General features: G+C 37.0%; 1 protein-coding gene across 1 annotated transcript; it reads right to left on the minus strand.

The window, feature by feature from the left end:
* Positions 1 to 248: 248 nt before the first annotated feature.
* LOC129743748 (uncharacterized) lies at positions 249 to 934 on the minus strand. The gene is made up of 2 exons (XM_055735887.1): positions 762 to 934; positions 249 to 705 (listed from the first exon to the last, which is right to left on the minus strand). The coding sequence occupies exons 1-2, from the start codon at positions 905 to 907 to the stop codon at positions 342 to 344; spliced, it is 510 nt and encodes a 169-aa protein (XP_055591862.1). The 5' UTR covers positions 908 to 934; the 3' UTR covers positions 249 to 341.
* Between the last annotated feature and the right edge of the window lie 17206 nt (positions 935 to 18140).

Below are 18140 nucleotides of genomic sequence, written 5' to 3' on the forward strand. Positions count from 1 at the left end.
AAGTAATAATTGCGATGAAGAACAGCATTTCTGTATTAAGGTTGAAAATAAGAGTTATGGTCGTGGTTTAACAATGGTATAAAACACAGTTTCGATTTTATGAATTGCACGTCAATAAATCTGCAAATATAGTTCATAATTTTCCAATCACAAGTCTAGATTGTGAATATTGCGATAGCGTATAGGACGATTCAAGGAAGTTTTTTCTTATGTTATTTCTAAATTTTCCTAAAACTTATGGATGAAGTGATGTAACTGCAATGATCGCTAAGCTTTTCGGCAGCTATTTGTACGGAGATATCTTCTGACTCAGTATCAGGGAGGGTACTTCGTTATGAAGGTTATGTGATTCTCATAAAATGGGCTTCCTCGGACAGTGCTTCCTTAGTTCGTCGGTGATCGACGTACCGCTGCAATTGAGGGACGTTCTCAGGAATTTTCTGTAGACCTTCTAGTGAAAGGCAGTGAGCTTGGTTGCTGCTCAGTTTCATGGGCGTAGTCCGGTGGTGGGTCAGGCCCCCGATCGGGATGAGATCATTCATCATTCGAGAAAATTGGTTGGCGCCTAATAGGGTTGATAGCGACGACCACTCCTTTACAGATGATAGCTCTGCAATTTCTGCGAAATGGCTTATGTAGGGTGGACCACGGATTTGGTATATTTGTTGAGTTTTGTCCAATTTGTTGGCCGGCTGTATCGGCTGGCTAAAGATGTGAAAATAGGTGAGACGGTGACATTTCAAAACACGAAAAATACTTACATTTTGGATGCAAAAACGTTGCGCTGCCCAGTTAAGTGGGAAAAATCCTTACGGCACTTTCCATAGCTCGAATTTTGAGCTGCTGCACAGGATTTTACCTGGGTTGGTGGTTTGGTGTACGAATATTTCAATTGCTGTTCAAACATCCTTATTAACTTAGGGTAACAATTGCCATAACAATAACAAACAAGTGAGGATGAACTATCGAGTGTCAAATAAGTGAGTGAATTCGAATGACAGTGTTGGCAGAAAAACGGTACTAAAAAAAAAAAAAAAGGGATCTCAATCAGAGGTGCCAGGTGTCCTGATTTATCAGGATTTGTCCTGTTTTTCGAGAGACCGTCGTAATTTTGCAAAAACTTGAATTTTCTGGATTAAAAATAATAATAATAAAGTTCAATATGAACTGTAGCCCTAGTAAGAAGCTGCTCACGTCAGGTGAATAATTAGAGCGTATACATCACCTGTATTTCGCATTTATCTATGAGATCTGAGAAGTGGTACATATTATTTCCATGACCTCTTAGGTGTCCTGAAAAATCCTGATTTGTTAATTCGTGTGGTCTTGAAGTTTTACAAAACCACCTGATCTCAATTACAAGAGAAGGTCGCATATTGATTTGTTAGAATGATGCAACGGTAAGCTAAATTGGAAAATAAAATTCTCAAAAAAAAACACAAGTTCTTACCAAATTTTTAAGAGAAAGCTAATTCAAAACATCTTTATTATTTTCAATAGTTTCTTATTATTATTAACTTAAACATCATACATTTTATTTTGAAACTTATTGAATGTAAGGAATGAAAGGAAGAGTATTAACTAACATAAAAAAACAACATTTCTTCATACATAACTAGAGTGGAGGAGGAGGCGAATGTGGTAGATAAGTCCTCCATAAGAGTTGTATAAAAATAATATTAATAAAAATTAAATCAAAATATGGTTTTAAAACAGCTTTAAAATAAATTAGCTCTTCATGATGCGACTCTTGTATGTTGGTTGCTACCTGAAAACTTGGCCGTGTAAATGAGGTAATATATGTGAAAGATAAGGCCTCTAAAAGAGTTGTATAAACAGAAAAATGATAAAAATTCAAAATAGGGTTTTGAGGAAAGCATTAATACAAACTAGCCTTTAATGCGAGCGGCTCTTATACGATTTACCTGAATTCTTGGTTGCGTAAATGAGGTTATATGAATTAACATTTGATTCATTATCAAAAGTTATAAAATGCTTTCAAATATACTAATAATGACTACAGGAATATAAGCGTGTAAATGTTGGATAAGCATATTGGATGAACTTGAGTGTCACGTTAAAAAAAAAAAAGAGTGAGTGTATACGTGCGAGAGAGTTGATTGATGAGAAGATGAATGGATCGACTATGAATGGTCATTCTATAATCCAAATTAGAGAAGAAAAGGTTGTGCTTTTCGAGCTAAATTTTGTTAAGCACACTAATTGTGAATAAGAGGCGCAAATTGAAAAGAAATTGTGCTTCAAAAAGAACGGTTACCACACAAAGCAATAACAAAATAATCTAGGTCTGTTTGTAGAATACAAACAATTCACGCATGCTCATACATTATGTGCTTTGTTTGAAGGATGATGCTACTAGCCGTATAATGTTACAATAAAAAATCGATCATGAATTGTAAATGGAAAAAAATCACCTCGAACAGAAATCGAACTCTAGTCTTTTGATTACCTCTCCGACACCTTACCAATAGGCTAAATCGTCGGATGAAAACTAGTCAAGGTGTGGCTCTTTGAATCAATATTAATTTGCTGCTAGATTCTACGGCAGAAAATGCTCATTATGCCTCGATAATATGGTGCTCTATATGTCCCTAGTCAACAAATTTATGTAAAAACGTGTTTTAAAATTGATTAAAGTGAAAAATCAAAAATTTTATGATGGTAAAAATTGAGAAACAATGTGTACTTCATGTTGCAGTGCGTACATTATAGATCAAGGTGATTTTAAGATCATAAGAGCTTATTTCGTGATGCTCAAAAATTATAATATTATCGTTACTTGAGAACATAGCCCTTTTTTTAAATATCTCTGTAAAGATGATAAGGATATTCCTGTTTTTGTGAAAAATTAATGCTATAGGAAGTACGAAACAAATCCTCATGAAAATTTATTTAAGAAAATACGTACTTTCGTAGAAAAGTGAAGTGCTCATTATGCCCTGGGTGCTCGTTATGCCCTCATCTCCCCTATGTAATAGAAATATTGCTATTTTTGCATCACAGCATGTGAAAATACAACACGTGTTGTAAAAAAACTTGAAGGCCACAGATCTTGAAAATGTTTTTGCATGGCAAAATTTTCAAAATGTCAAAATTTCTACCATTTTTTCCAACTCCAGTGAACTTGCTCTTATTTATATTATTTGAGCGATTTTAAATAAAAATGACGAGGCGGGGCAAAGCGCGCCATGCTCGCTTATCTTTAAGCATGTTTCGTATTTGTTTAAATTTATGTACGATTTTCATCACAATACTTTAAGAACGATTTAGACTTATATTATTGGTTTAAGTGTTCCAGTTTATATATTTATGGTGAAGAACAGACCCCTCTTCAAAACTCTTGTCGAATTTACTGAGTTATGAGTTATGAGTTTTAAAAGATTCTTCTTAACGTGGGCGTCTTACCCCTAGTTGCCCTATCCTTTTTCTTTCGTTTTTGTTTTAGATACACTTCCTCATATGGAAACCAGGTATTGCAGCTTTGACTGTACGAAGGCATGGTACAGGTACATACACTGCCGGCCAAAAGTTTGGGACCCCCTAAAAAACATGAAAATTTTGATCAGCCATCTTTTGACATATTGGAATTCTTTTGATCTCATTCAAATCATGAGCACAACCTTCTTTGTATGTTTTTTTTTTCAAAAGGTTAATATTGAGTTTATATGGCTTAAATTAAGCTTAAAGTTGAAAGATTTTTCAAAAACTAACCTTTGATGACAAATAGGGTAAGAACACTATATATTGAACACCATCTTTGGGATTCAACTAGGATTGGTCGATCTTGAATCGAACCTTGAAAGATCGATCTTTTCAACTCCGATTTTCGATTTTTTGGATCGATTCTTCGGCCAGGAGAAAATCGATTAGATCGGTTTATTTTCGATTCGATCTTTCGATCTTTTTTTTTTCATTTAGCGAAAATAAGGGCATAATGCTTAAGGTGGACGCTTATTTAATCATAGCAAACAGCTATAATATGTGAGTAACATAATTGTTTCGTGTTAAGTCACTTAAAAAGTCAATTTCCTAACTGGATGAAACTTGGAAAATGTAGATATAAACGTTTAAAAATGCATTTCAAATTATTGTGCGGAATGCTGAAAATCAGTCATATGGGCAGTATCAGCACCATCAATCGGGGCACGATGAGCATTTTCTGCCATAGAATCTAGCAGCGAATTTAATTTGATGAAGTCAACTGAATTATGGAGCTACAGCTTGACTAGTTTACATCTGACGATTTACTTATTGGTAAGGTCTCGTAGATATAATCAGAAAACTCGAGTTCGATTCCTGGCCGAGCCGATTTTTTTTCATTTAGCATTCATGATCAGTTGAAAAATAATTTTCGAAATTTAAAAATCATGTCAATACAATTTTGCAAATTATTTACAAACCTTGTGAATTGGGTGCAGAAAGGTGTTTGTGATTGATTAAGATAAAAAAAATGCTAGAATTCGCTAATCTTATGAAATAACAGCTATTTGCCAAAAGTTTCTTTTTTTCAAAAAAGAAAATTTATATTTAATGTTTTCTGCTTATTTTGTCGATATTTTTCATATATATCAATATTTTATTAAAAAAAATTGATTAATGTTGTTTTAGAACACTAACTACGATTCACCTTTCATAAAAGCGCTTGAATTTTTCTTCTTTCCATATGTAGAAGGACTATACAAATTTGAAATTTTATGTCTCTTCAGCATATTGTTACAAATGAAAAAGATTGATTAATCGGAGATCGATCTTCAAGCTCCGATTTTTTAGATGGATCGATCCCACAACCGTTCATCTGAATCGATCTTGGAGATCGATCTTTTTCCGAAGATCGAACAATCCTAGATTCAACACATTTGTGGCCAATAAATAATAACTAAAGGTTTTTCTTATAAAATTTTGATAGCGTTGCTTAAGCTTATTTCTCTGCTTCGAATCAATATATTTTTTTCGCGGAAATATGTATTGAAATTATTATTCAAAATTACTTTTGTCCCAATGATTAAACACAATGATTCAAATATTGAACAGGCAATGTTCTAATTATTGAACACGTAAAAATTGAATATCATTGCATATATTTAGGGGTATTTCGCTTGATAGTATGCCTTGCAGGGGCGATTTTGGTTGAGCTAGCAACCAAGAAACAGTTTGTTTACATTTAAAGACACCAACCGATGTTTGTTCAATAACTGGTACCTACATGCATTTCTTTACGAAACGAGTACTGCAAGATTGAACGTTCAATAATTGAATCATTGGCATTTTCTGTGATCCAATGCTTGAACACTTTAATTTGTTAAATTTTAAGAAAATAAGGAAAATAAAGGCTGCCGCTCTTCCAGAAATCATTCAAAAAGACTTAGTTGAAAACACTCATATCATTATCTTAGACGTTTATTTGTCTTTTATCCAATTTCTCCCCCAATCAAAAATAGGTTGTTTTCTTCATCCAGTCGAAAAACCAAGCCAAATTTTGAACACATATTCAAGTAAGGACAAAACTTGGTTTGTTTTCGAAAATTTCAAATGAAAGTTAAAATGCAATTCCAAAATCATGAAAGATCTATTTTTCGAAGGCTCGCAAACAAGCGCCCTTCCTGATGAAATCAAAGCGTTAAGAAGCAGCGGGTTGATTTTTGTGACAGTTCAACTTTTTTCTTAGTACCTAAATGTATAGTTTTGGTGTAGTTTTTGTTGTAATTTGAGGTAAATTTTTCATATTTAAAAAATTGGGACATTTTCAAAGAGTAAGCCAGTCTAGGACAAAAGGCTTAAAACCCTATCGAATGGTAAAGTTTGAAGGACTAAAATTGAGGGGAATAGTACGAGGGCCAAGAGAATTGAATAAAGGCAAAATTTCATTTTTTTTTTGTATTTAAAGTTTTATAAGTAATGTTAAAAAATTTAGCCCCTAAATTTATGCAGCATCATTGTCCATCTTTAGATTTTAATTATTGTTCGGCCTTTGTAAGTCTCGGTGGTCGAGTGGTTAGCGTGGTAATACGGTTATCGCTGGTCCACTGATGGCATGGGTTCGATTCTCATCTCGGTACTGGGTGTTAATTGTTAATCTTAAGTTGTCTAAGTCATTTATTCAGTCTGTAAAGCCTAAATCGGCTAAAACGGTGTATGTCTTTTAACACATTGAGGACCGCGTTGTTGTTTTTTTGGACCGCGAAGAAAACTAAACAATGAAACACCAAAATTCAGCATTATATATTTCAGAATTCATTGGGCCAAAATATTCAAATTTAGTATCTTTGAGCCATCAAAAGTGTGTGTTCAATTTTGTAGAGTTCCGTGATTATTTTATATCATTTGAGTTTGTTCCGAGCTGCCTTAGTTTATCAATTACTAGCATTTTTTAATTATTATGAAGATGTTTTAAAACTCGTTAAAACCGTCAAAATAGAGACTGATCAATGCAATGACCTCAAAGCATCAAATTCTAAACAAAGACAAAATCGATTTTTAAATCAAATTGAAAGAGTCTAATCAATTTCTGCAGCCATGTTTTACATTCATAGAAGTCCAGTACTGGTTTTAAAAATATGAAACATGCCATTCCCTTTAACAGAAAAATAACCGAAAAATCCTGAAAAAAAGTGATCAATCTCACCCCGTTTACGGTACTGTTAACCTGTTTGTTAAAACAGGCATTTAACTCGCCTGATAGGGCTTTCAAAAACAGTCTCTTGTTACAATAATATTATTTAAAGTTTTAAACCCACCAAAATTTTTGTTTGGAAATTATGTACGGCTGAAAGTTCAATTTATTACCAAAATTCGGCAAACTTTGAAAGATTTTTTTTTTTGGTTTTTAATTTAATAAAATCAGATCTTTCCATGTTATCAAAGCATATTTTTCTAAATTTGGACTGATGAGATACATATGTCAATTTATAAAAAAAAAAAATGCCGGAGAATGCCGGACGACTGTCCTGCAAAACAGGTGTTCGCTACGAATCCGGTAGGAACAAGACGAGCGGGGGCGCAACGAGCGAGGTGGTTAGACCAAGTGGAGCGTGATCTGGCGAACGTGGGGTACCCGAGAAATTGGAGAACGGTTGCTATGAACCGAGTGAATTTTAGGAATTATGTTCGTCAAGCTATGTCGTGAGACGGAATACTATGTAAATAAATAAAATAATGTCAATTTATCAGCCATTTCGTCGAACGACTGTAGCTGCATTTAACCAGACAGGCGCATTGAGAAATGCTTTCCCCTTCAAGTTTAATTGACATTTTATCAATTGCTTACCACCCAAGCTTCTTCAAACTAAAATATACTCTTCAGCTGTATATTATGACACACCCAATTTAAATTGATTTTTACGAGATTCCGACAAGTGCCTGTTTAACAAATTTTATTTTTGGCTCACCTCTGCTTTAAACTCCCTTATTTCGATGTCCATTTTCGTCCAAACGATGCGTTTAAGACCCATTACAGCTAAAATTTACTATCTCATTTCACGAAAAATCGGGTGCCCATTCGTATAATCTGTCTCATCCATCTCATTTAACTATATACAACATATTACACATAACACGATGATCAAAAGGTCAACTACCTTCCCCAGAGCAAGATATTCTTTTTCCATCCGTCCGATCGAACGCCGGCTGATGATGTTGCAATTAATTGTCCTCCTGACCTTTCTCGTTGAATGTAAAGCAATTGCTAAGGTCCCTTCTCCAATTACCGAAATAAGCGCGCCGAAATCATTGTCGCTGTCCCTTTTGGTGACATCAAGGAGATCTCATCGGATCCGCGGTTTAGGTTCGCAAAGAAAGGTTCGAGTTATTAATTGATTTCATAGTTAATACATCGTTTTTGAGACTGGCAGGAAGGGCGCATCACGTAGCAAAAATATTATCACAAATTTAGTCACTTACGACCCTCTGAAAACAACATTTTCAACCTGCAGCATGTGATACCAAAAAAAAACGCAAACTGAATCATTCAACCAAAGCAGTGCAGTGGCGCCTGATGAAATACGACAATCGAGAATTAAATTAAGTTAATCGAAAGGGCAAAAAGTGTACTGCTTACCGTCGCTTTGGTAGGTAGTTGTCGTTGAGTGATCACTCTCTGTCAGTTTCGTCACCTCACTGCAGCATCAGTAGCTTCGGGGCTTCGGATGCTCTTCTTTTTCACTCGGTGATTGTTTGGGCTTCGATGGAGGTACATGCCACACGATTAAGTGTTGAAAGGCTGGTTAATTTGCAATTTAAAAGACCTTGAAAATCTTCATACTTCATTGACAGCCGACGATCAGTCTTAACAGAATTATAGAAAGTGGAGCACTTGTAAGTTAAAGTGTTAACCACTTTTGTTATCCAGAGTCATCAAAAGATGGTAAATTAAATATGATTTAGTACCTATTAGTAGTATCATAAGATCTTAAGAGATGAAAACGATATTTGCAGAGCGGCGCTTGACTGGAATCCAGATGGGCATCGAAGAAGAGGCATGTACCCGTGATGGGAGAGACCACTGCTAGGAACCAATGACTTCTCCTCTAACGACTTGAGGTCTAGGCTCCGATTGGTTTGGCTCGAAGAACTCTCCTCTTTGCCCGTCCGAGCGCCGGTCGATAGCAGCTTATTCTGGACACGAGCCTGTTACAGCACACGTCTGAGGCTTTACGAAACTACTCGGATGATTCCCAGCGAAGACGTCATCCTATACCGACTTGAGTGACTCACCCGCCGACGACGTGAAGTCACTCTATCCGAGAGTATTCCGCGGCGTAAATACTCTTCCTACGAGTTCGACTGCGATGAAGGTCGTGTCCTATCCCCGCAGCCTCCGTCATAGGGTGCGCGTTCTACTCGGGTACTCCGCGGCGATGGAACTCCACAACGTTCGCAAGGTACCTAGCAGCTCGGCATACGCAGAAGGTAAAGTCTTATCTTTTTATGCTTTACTGCAAAGTTTGGACACACACTACTCAGATGCTCCCCGGCGAAGGAGTCACTCTACATCGGTTGCGGACTGGTGCTGGTTCCAAGACGCAGTCTCAGCAGTTCGTTGTAAACGATGTTCCAAAATACAGGGCCTAGTATCGATCCTTGTGGAACCCCTCGCTGGCCATATGCTGTAGTTAGCTGTTACGGAAGTAACACTTCATTATCCTGCAGATATATGCCGGAATCCTCATACGAACTGTCGCTGTTGAAGGCGTTCTTCACGTCAAGGGTGACCACTGCGCAAAACCGGTCTCCTCTCCTCTTTTTCAGCCTGGTTTCGTCTGCCCCTTAGACGACTAGTTGAATGGCATCCACCATGCTGCGGCCTTTCCGAAACCCAAACTGTTTATCGGATAGGCCGGATTGGATCCTGCACTGAACCACCTTCTCTAGTACCTTGAGACATACGGGCGATATGCTGATGGCTTTCCCGGTTTTGGCAGGAGCACCAATCGCTGCCGCTTCGACACGTCTGGGAAGACCCTCTCATCCACATACTGTTGCAGTGATGACCGGAACATTTTAAGGTGTTCCATGAGCGCGGCCTTCACTGCTACGTTAGGGATGCCATCCGGACCCGGAGCTTTGTTGAATTGGAGGGACTTAGCATTGTCTCGCAGTTCCTCCAGAGAAAACTGCTCCTCCTCACGCGTATCCCAGATATATGGGACCCTCGGCCATGTGACTTCCTTGTGCTGTGGGAACAGCTCGTTGACAATTTCGCGCAGTTTGTTCGGGCACTTTTCCTGCGGCACACCCTCCCTCTGCTTCTTAGCCATGACAATCCTGTAAACATCGCCCAAGGGGTTGTCGTTGGCATCATCGCACAGTTGCTTGAAACGTACCTTTTTGCTTGCTTTGATTACCCTGCAGAGGGCAGACCTCGCACTTGCGAAATACACTCTTCGCTTCGATAGGTTTTCCAAGTTCCGCTCCCAATTTAACACTTCGACGTAAACGTTCCGGTCGAATTGTGTTGTCTTCCAGAGGCGTGCTCCTGTTGCCGTACCTCTTCTACTTGGCCGCATACCTGTGCCCACACGATAACGGATCGCAAAGTGGTCGTTATCAGTGAACGAATCGCTCACTCTGCAGCCTCCGTCCATCCCGGACTACAGAAAGTGACGTCTATGATGGACTACATTCGCCAAGTCTACGTTCTGCCTTGCTAGGTCTTCAAGTAGAAGTTGTCCCCTGGAGTTTGTAAAGCGACTACCCCATTCTACGGCTCACGCGTTGAAGTCCCCGCCGATGACAACGGGGCCCTTGAGACTTGAGACCTTTAACAATTTTGTCCATCATGACGTCGAACCTCTCCAGAGACCACTTCGGGAGTGGGGGGGCGGTTGGGGGGGCGTAGCAGCTACAGACGAAGATCCCCTTAGGCTTTGGCTTTCACGAAGCCTTCCTTTCTAACCGACTCCATATCTTGTATGGGGTATCTTCCTGTAACCCATATCGCGGCCAGTTTGACTTTATCGGTTACCCATTTACTCCCATACGAGGTCCTGCAATACGGGTCTGCCACAAACGCCACGTCCAACTTTTCGTCGTATGTCATCTGCCGCAACAACTGGTTGAGGTTGAACTGGACCGCTTCTACCCCCGTGATGGTGCAGCCGACGCACAGGACCTATGAAAGCTTGGCCAAAACCCCTTTTTGTAAATTTCGAAAATTCATCATGAATTTATGCTTTTCAGAAACTGGACATTACACCGATCACAAATCTATCAAACAGATCCTAAAATTCGTTGTTTCATACAATTTTATACGTAGGTAAGGTTGAGGTTTGATGCTGTTGCATTTTATCGCAAAAACAAAAAAAAATTCAATACTCCACTAAAATTTTATTTCTCGAAGAAATAAAAAAAAATTGGCTTGGATGTGTTCAGAATAATATTAAATTTATTTATTTGAGGTAGAAGAATTGAAAAAAAACGTTATTTTTTTACGAGCATAAACGTATAACGTTAAAAAATTACGAATTTGCATCATATTCGGACATCTGGAAAACATGTTACCCCACTCTCATTCCTACTCAAACATTTACACTGCCGGCCAAAAGTTTGGGATCACCCACTAAAAAACATGCAAATTTTGATCGTTCATATCTCAGCCGTCTTAGGACATATTGAAAATCTTCTGATCTCATTTGAAAGATAATGAGCAATAGCTATCTCGGAGGTATTTTTCCCAAATATAATGTTTTAGTTTTGAACTTTAAACTTAACCTAAAGTTATAACATTTTCAAAAAATCGCACTCAATATTCAAAGCCGATCATCTCGGGATAGGGTGGACCAAATCTCAAAATTTGAGTGGCATTAGAATTCCTGTTCTTTACTTCTCAAAACACAATCAAAAATTTTTTTGAAAAAATTCAAAAACGTATTTTTAATTAATAAAATAGACACTTGAGTTGTCGTCCAAAAGTTTGGGATCACCTCTTTGTATGGTGAGTTTGGGATCATTCTTATAAAAACATGCAAATTTATTTTATTCATATCTTTCTCATCTAACATCGTATTGCAGATCTGAAAGGTTCATTTGGAAGCTAAGGAATTGTTATTTTTTAACAAATTCATTCAAAAATTATATTTTGAAGTGATAACCATAAAAAAATCACCTGAAATTTATTGTTTTTTTGAAAGTTTCCAGATTTTTTTTATAGTTCTCACCTTAAAATATAATTTTTGAATGAATTTATTAAAAAACAACAATTCCTAAGCTTCCAAATGAACCCTTCAGATCTGCAATACGATGTTAGATGAGAAAGATATGAATAAAATAAATTTGCATGTTTTTATAAGAATGATCCCAAACTCACCATACAAAGAGGTGATCCCAAACTTTTGGACGACAACTCAAGTGTCTATTTTATTAATTAAAAATGCGTTTTTGAATTTTTTCAAAAATTTTTTTGATTGTGTTTTGAGAAGTAAGGAACAGGAATTCTAATGCCACTCAAATTTTGAGATTTGGTCCACCCTATCCCGAGATGATCGGCTTTGAATATTGAGTGCGATTTTTTGAAAATGTTATAACTTTAGGTTAAGTTTAAAGTTCAAAACTAAAACATTATATTTGGGCAAAATACCTCCGAGATAGCTATTGCTCATTATCTTTCAAAAGAGATCAGAAGATTTTCAATATGTCCTAAGACGGCTGAGATATGAACGATCAAAATTTGCATGTTTTTTAGTGGGTGATCCCAAACTTTTGGCCGGCAGTGTAAATTGAAGTCTCAGCTATCCAACACAACAAAAACTAGTTGCCACTTTTTGCCAATTTAAAAGTTTTTCGTTCGATTTTCGTACTTTGGGATTGCTTTTGATGATGGTTTTGGCTAGAAAAACTTGAACCCAATCGAATTTGAAAACCAGCTCATTTAATTTTTTTTCAAAACTTATTTTCCTCTTAGTTATTTTGATAACACTACTTTGATTTTTGAAAGTTTTTTTTATCTACAGACAAGCAGATAAGATTCTTTACAATATGAACTTTCTATAACCTTCTCAAATCCTTTTCGGTCGGATGCTTAGTATCTGTTGACTAACTTAATTTTTATTCAACTTTTTTTTTCTATAAAATGTCTCTACAACATGCGTTCAAAAGAAAAAAAGACTCTGTATCTTCTAAATAATTTGACTCAAAAATAAAATAGAAATTATCTACACACTGAATGTTTGGATATTCAAAAAAAATAAACAAAGCAACCATGTTTTTAATGTCATATTAAACAACAGCCTACTTGATCCATTTGCTCATCATATAAGGTACCAATATGTGTTTATGGTTTATTTATCTGAACTTATTTTTTCTGTTCTGTTACTGAGCTGTGACATCGTTATTGGATTGAAGAAAGTTTGGATGATTTTTTTCTGAAGTTTTTTTTCTCGAGGTTTGGTTCAAAATGTTTCGGAGACGAAACATTTTTGAAATGCTCAATGAGAGTAGTCACAAGGCCTGGTATGATAGAATAACTTACGTTCTGGTAAAAATCGAGCAAACTGTGATTATAGACTGTGAAAGAAAAAAAAGCTGTGAGAAAAATAATAACAAGAGAATGCTACAGAATACAACAAAAATGGAAATGCTGTAATCGCACAGATACATTTCTTTTCTGCGGAAGCTTTTTCTTTTGTAAGAAAATTTAATGTAGCAGCCTACCACACTCCCCCACACCAAAAAGCTCATTAGAGCCCCCTGGTAATGGACGGTACTGTTCTCAGCATGTCTGGCAGCAACAAAAAATAATAAAAACGCGAGCAAAATTTTACTCATGCTGAAAACTGAAATGTTTTAATTTAGTGCGAGGAAATGTAATGATAATACTAAATTAAATACTACATGGATCTCAATGGAAAACAAATTTCCTTTAAAGAGATCCACTATTTGATATTTAAACATTTAATAAAATAAGACATTATAATTTAAATAATTAATAATTAATATAAAAAAAAGAACACACAATGAAACTAAATTGCTACCAAAATTCACAAAAAAATAATTATAAAAGAAGAAAACTGGTCACTGATCGACGGTTTTTAACGATTCAATTTTTCTTTTAATAGCTGTATTACTTTGATTTTGAACGTGGAACGGTTGTTGATGGTTTTTATTTCATTAGGCAAGGCATTGTACTTAGTTGGACCAATAAATGATATTCTTTTTTGACCTAAGGATGTCACGGATCGGCTTCGTTGTAAAAAATCTGACTGGCGAGTGTTATGAGTACGCAATCCCGTTGTAAAATGGATGTTTTGATTACTGAAACTTGTGTGTAAATTGTCGTAGACATATATTACAGTTTGTAAATCGCAAAGATCTTTTAATGGAAGAACGTTATGGGCTTTTAAGGTGTAGAGCTGTTGAGTAGGAAAGAGCAACGGGAGTCTTTAAATATTTTTCAAGCATCTATTCTGGAGAGATTGAAGTTTTTGTAAATTTGACAAGGAAGCTCTTCCCCATATCATAATAAGATAGTTAATATGAGAGTGAATAAACGCAAAGTAAAATTTCAATAAAACATGTTGAGGCACAAAATTTCTCAATTTCTATAGGATACCACAAAGAGGAGAAACTTTTTTCTCTAGATATTCTGTGTGACGACTCCAAGAAAGAGTTTCATCTAGGTACATTCCTAAATATTTAAAGCATTTTACCCTCTCAATAAGATTTCCATTTATCGTTGGGTCAATATTCGGAAGTAATCTTTTATGTGAAGAATGAAATAACATGTATTTGGTTTTCGTATAGTTGAGTGAGAGCAAGTTGGTGTTAAAATATTTAGATAACAATTTCAAGTCATTCTCAATTTGTTGAATGATAATATCAGTTGATGCTGCTGAGTAGAAAATTGCTGTATCATCAGCGAATTGGCATGCTGTGCCTTTTAATGGTAAGTTACAGAGATCATTAACATACAACAAAAAAAAAGTAACGGACCTATATTGCTACCTTGTGGTACACCAATATCAATATTTCTTAACACGCTTTTGGTATTTTCAATCACTACAAATTGCTTCCGTCCCTCTAAGTAACTGCGAAGGATATTATTAGCTGTTCCTCTTATTCCATATTTGTCTAGTTTGGATAGTAATACCTAACTTTAGTTCGGTTTGCTTGTTGAATTTTCGAGTTATACATAAATTTTTCTATTTAACTTGTATGGAAGCATTTGTTTCATAGATGGAATGAGTTTAAAGCCATTATAATAAACAGTTTGTCGTACGCCGAATTCCTCAGAGGTCGAATTTGGTTCAATTTGGTTCAATTTGCTTGATTTGTTCCTTGTCAACTTCCTACACACAAAAAAGCATAGTAAAATTACTAAATCCGTGGTTTAAACGAACAACAGGCGACCATATTTTTGAGTCAAATATGTTTTGTTGTTTATAATACCTTACGCATAGCTATTTTACCATGTGCTCAGTTTTGCTGCGCATAGTAAATTCGACTGCGTTTTAGTAAAATTGTCAATGAAATGATGCATTGTTTTACTTCGTCCCTAGTAAAATTAATATGTTTCATGATGAAACTAGTATGTGTTATGATAAAGATTAGGAGGAGCGAGGAGCTTGATTTAAATAGTAAAATTACTATGTATGTTTGTTTGTTTATTTGCATGCATGCATTATGACATTATTTGAAACATGAAAATTCACACTTCCGACACACGTCGGTCAATGTTAGTGTGTTCTCCCAATGCTCTGGAATGATTCTCAAAGTTATGTAACTATAAAGCAGCTCAAAATTAGTTTTTTTTACAAACGGGTTTGATGATTAATGATCCTGAATTAGTGTAAACAACAAAAATGTTTACCATAGTAAAATTATCATACGCACTTATGTTTTTGAGTCAAATATGTTTTGTTCTCAAAAGTACGATGTGCGTTGTATTTTGTTGATATGAATTGGTACCACAATGTTAAAATTACTATGCGGACGGTAGTTGTGATAGAAATTATGATGAAATTATCATGATCATAGTATTTTCGACAACAAACATTGAGAGTTATCGAAAATTACCAGGTACATAGTAATTTCAATATTGTTTCATGCGCACTTTCACAAAATTGATGTTAAACTTTTCGTGGTTGAAAATACTATAGCGCTGAAATGGTAAAATTATCATGACAGCGTCTTTGGGATGACCACTCAATTTTTTTCCGTGTACTAGTTGTTAGATTTTTTGTGGTTGCTTGGTTAGTTTTTAGAAATGTAGAAATGTTGTACCTTGTATGTTGTATCTTTCAGAAAAAAGATGGGTTAACTAGCGTTAACCAGCATTCCTCTCTAGACAAATTAGGATCCATTTGCATTATTAATTCAAGAGTTTTGTAGGTATTCACTTAACATTTATCTTGGGCCCCCATTCTTGTGAGGGGAGGGATCTTAAAACATCATTTAATTTTTTTAACGGTTTTAAAAACCCTTACATGATAATTTTCACGCCATTCGACTGAGTAGCCTTCAAGTTGATAAGGAAAATCTGCTTATGAAAGTTTTCTGGATCAAATTTCACAACATCTAGATGAAAAAAAGTTATATCAAATTAAAGATTTTGATCAGATGAACAACTTTTCAGAAGACTTCAAACCAGTTGGATTTGATTTGAAAAAGTTATGAGGGTTTGAATATCGATTGGTCAGGTCTGCCCCACTATGCGACGCCCTTTAAAAGGCGGGACACCTAGGGTTGCCAGCCCTGTGTCCTCCACCGCAGTGAAGACACTTTGCGTCTTTGGTGCAACTTGCCGCCTGATGGCCGGCTTCTCCGCACCGCCAGCACTGGCCACTTCTATTGGTGCCCTTGCAGGCACACGATTGAAGTTCGTAATAAACACAACGGAAACACCTATTCGGTTGCTGGGGGATGACTATCTGGCAGATAGACCACTCCACCTTTAGCCGCCCACACTTCAAATCTGCGTTTGCAGCCGCAGCCGGAAGTTTCGCAAAAGCCACCTGTGTTCCGAATTTGGGAGGACCTTCCCACATCTAGTCCATTTCGATCTTACACAGGTCCTTCAACACGTTCTTGGCCTCTATCTCTGTGGCTACTTGTCAAGATTCATGATCCTGACGGTAACCGTGGTGCTCAAGGCATGGATTTCCGCCGTCTCTCCGAGTATCTCCTACGTGAGCACGTTTACTCCCTCCTAAGCCCACCAGCCTATCGCTCGTCCTCATTTGGCGAACGACATCGGCGTAGGTTCCTTCCGGTGCCTTTACCACCAACGGCTCCCCCTTGTCTCTGGCCCGGTTGGGTTTGGGGTTGGAATTGGGTTTGGCTTTCGTGGCCGTTTCCATTTTTAGCTCAACTGTCTGCCACCCATTTGACGCATTGAGAACTTGGCCTTCCTCCTTATTCTCTATTTCATCTGGATCCTGCCGGACCTTAGGATCTCGGGGTCGTTTCTTCGGGACTCTAATTCTCGTCTCCCCAGTAGACCCTCTTTTCCTCTTAACGTTTCCGGTTTGCATGAAGACGCTGACCTTCTTCGGTCGCCCACAGAGTTCACCACTTCTCACGTGCCTTCCTTCGTCAATCCAGTGCCGTCTTGAGGCTCCCCACCGCTCGGTTCGCCGTGACAAAAGTGCCATCACGTCGGCGAGTTTCTCGCGAACCTCCTTGCTACATTTCTTACCAACGCATTCCACAAGGTCCTGAATGCCCGCCATTGCCACCGCTAATTCAGCAGGAGCCTCAGGGTCCTGAAGCTCCGGGAAGCTTAGGAATTCCTTGACTGCCCGCTGAACTTCGACGAAGGGGTTTTCACTCTCTAACTTCTACCGGCACCCTCACCGGTTCGGCGGATTGCCTAGCCGGCGAACACCTTAGACCGCTCCTGCCAAACGGATTGGGACAATCGTCCTTCTTCGCCACCAACTCTTCCTTCCGGCATTTTAATTTTGGTATTTGAATTTATGTTTGATCTCACGAGTCGCAAGGTAAATATACGGTCCACTGCGCCAGTAGACTGAGTCGATTTAGGGTCATTTTTGAATTTTTCAAACCCTGGGGTCTTAAAAGCTTCGTTTTGGTCTAAAACTCATCCATGATTTTTTGCAGAATTTTTAAGTAACGTTTACGTGAGTAAATTTGAACATTTATTTTTGTATGGGAAAATTGAATATTTTGCACTGAAAAATCATCATCATCATTTTTGTTTCTTCTGTGCAACATAGCCTGCTGTAACGAGCCTATAGTAAACAAAGAGACGAAATGTCACGATTGGAATTTTTCATTTTCTGTCAGTGTCATTCCAATCGAGCAAAACCAAGCAGTCTTAAAGGAGGCCTACAGTAGGGTTGCAAGCACATTATTTCGAAAGGGATCAGATTGCGCCTCTTTGTTTACTATAGTTTCTTTAGCCTGCTGATGGTTTTTTTGCCAATTTATTTCAAAGAAAATTTTCCGCTGAACAACTTTGTCGAAAGCCGTAACTTCGTATCTTATTAGACAAAAAAGTTATTAGTGATTTAACAGGGGTATGTATTTTGGCATTGATAAACAATAAATTCAATTTTTTATTTTTTATTTTCTTATGCTAAGTACTAACAAAATTATGACACCTTCAATTTTATATTCTAGTGCTAGTGCTTGAGGTTTGAAGATTTTCCAATAACACGATTCATTTT

This window comes from Uranotaenia lowii, chromosome 2, assembly GCF_029784155.1.
Source record: "Uranotaenia lowii strain MFRU-FL chromosome 2, ASM2978415v1, whole genome shotgun sequence".
Taxonomy (NCBI): Eukaryota; Metazoa; Arthropoda; class Insecta; order Diptera; family Culicidae; genus Uranotaenia; species Uranotaenia lowii.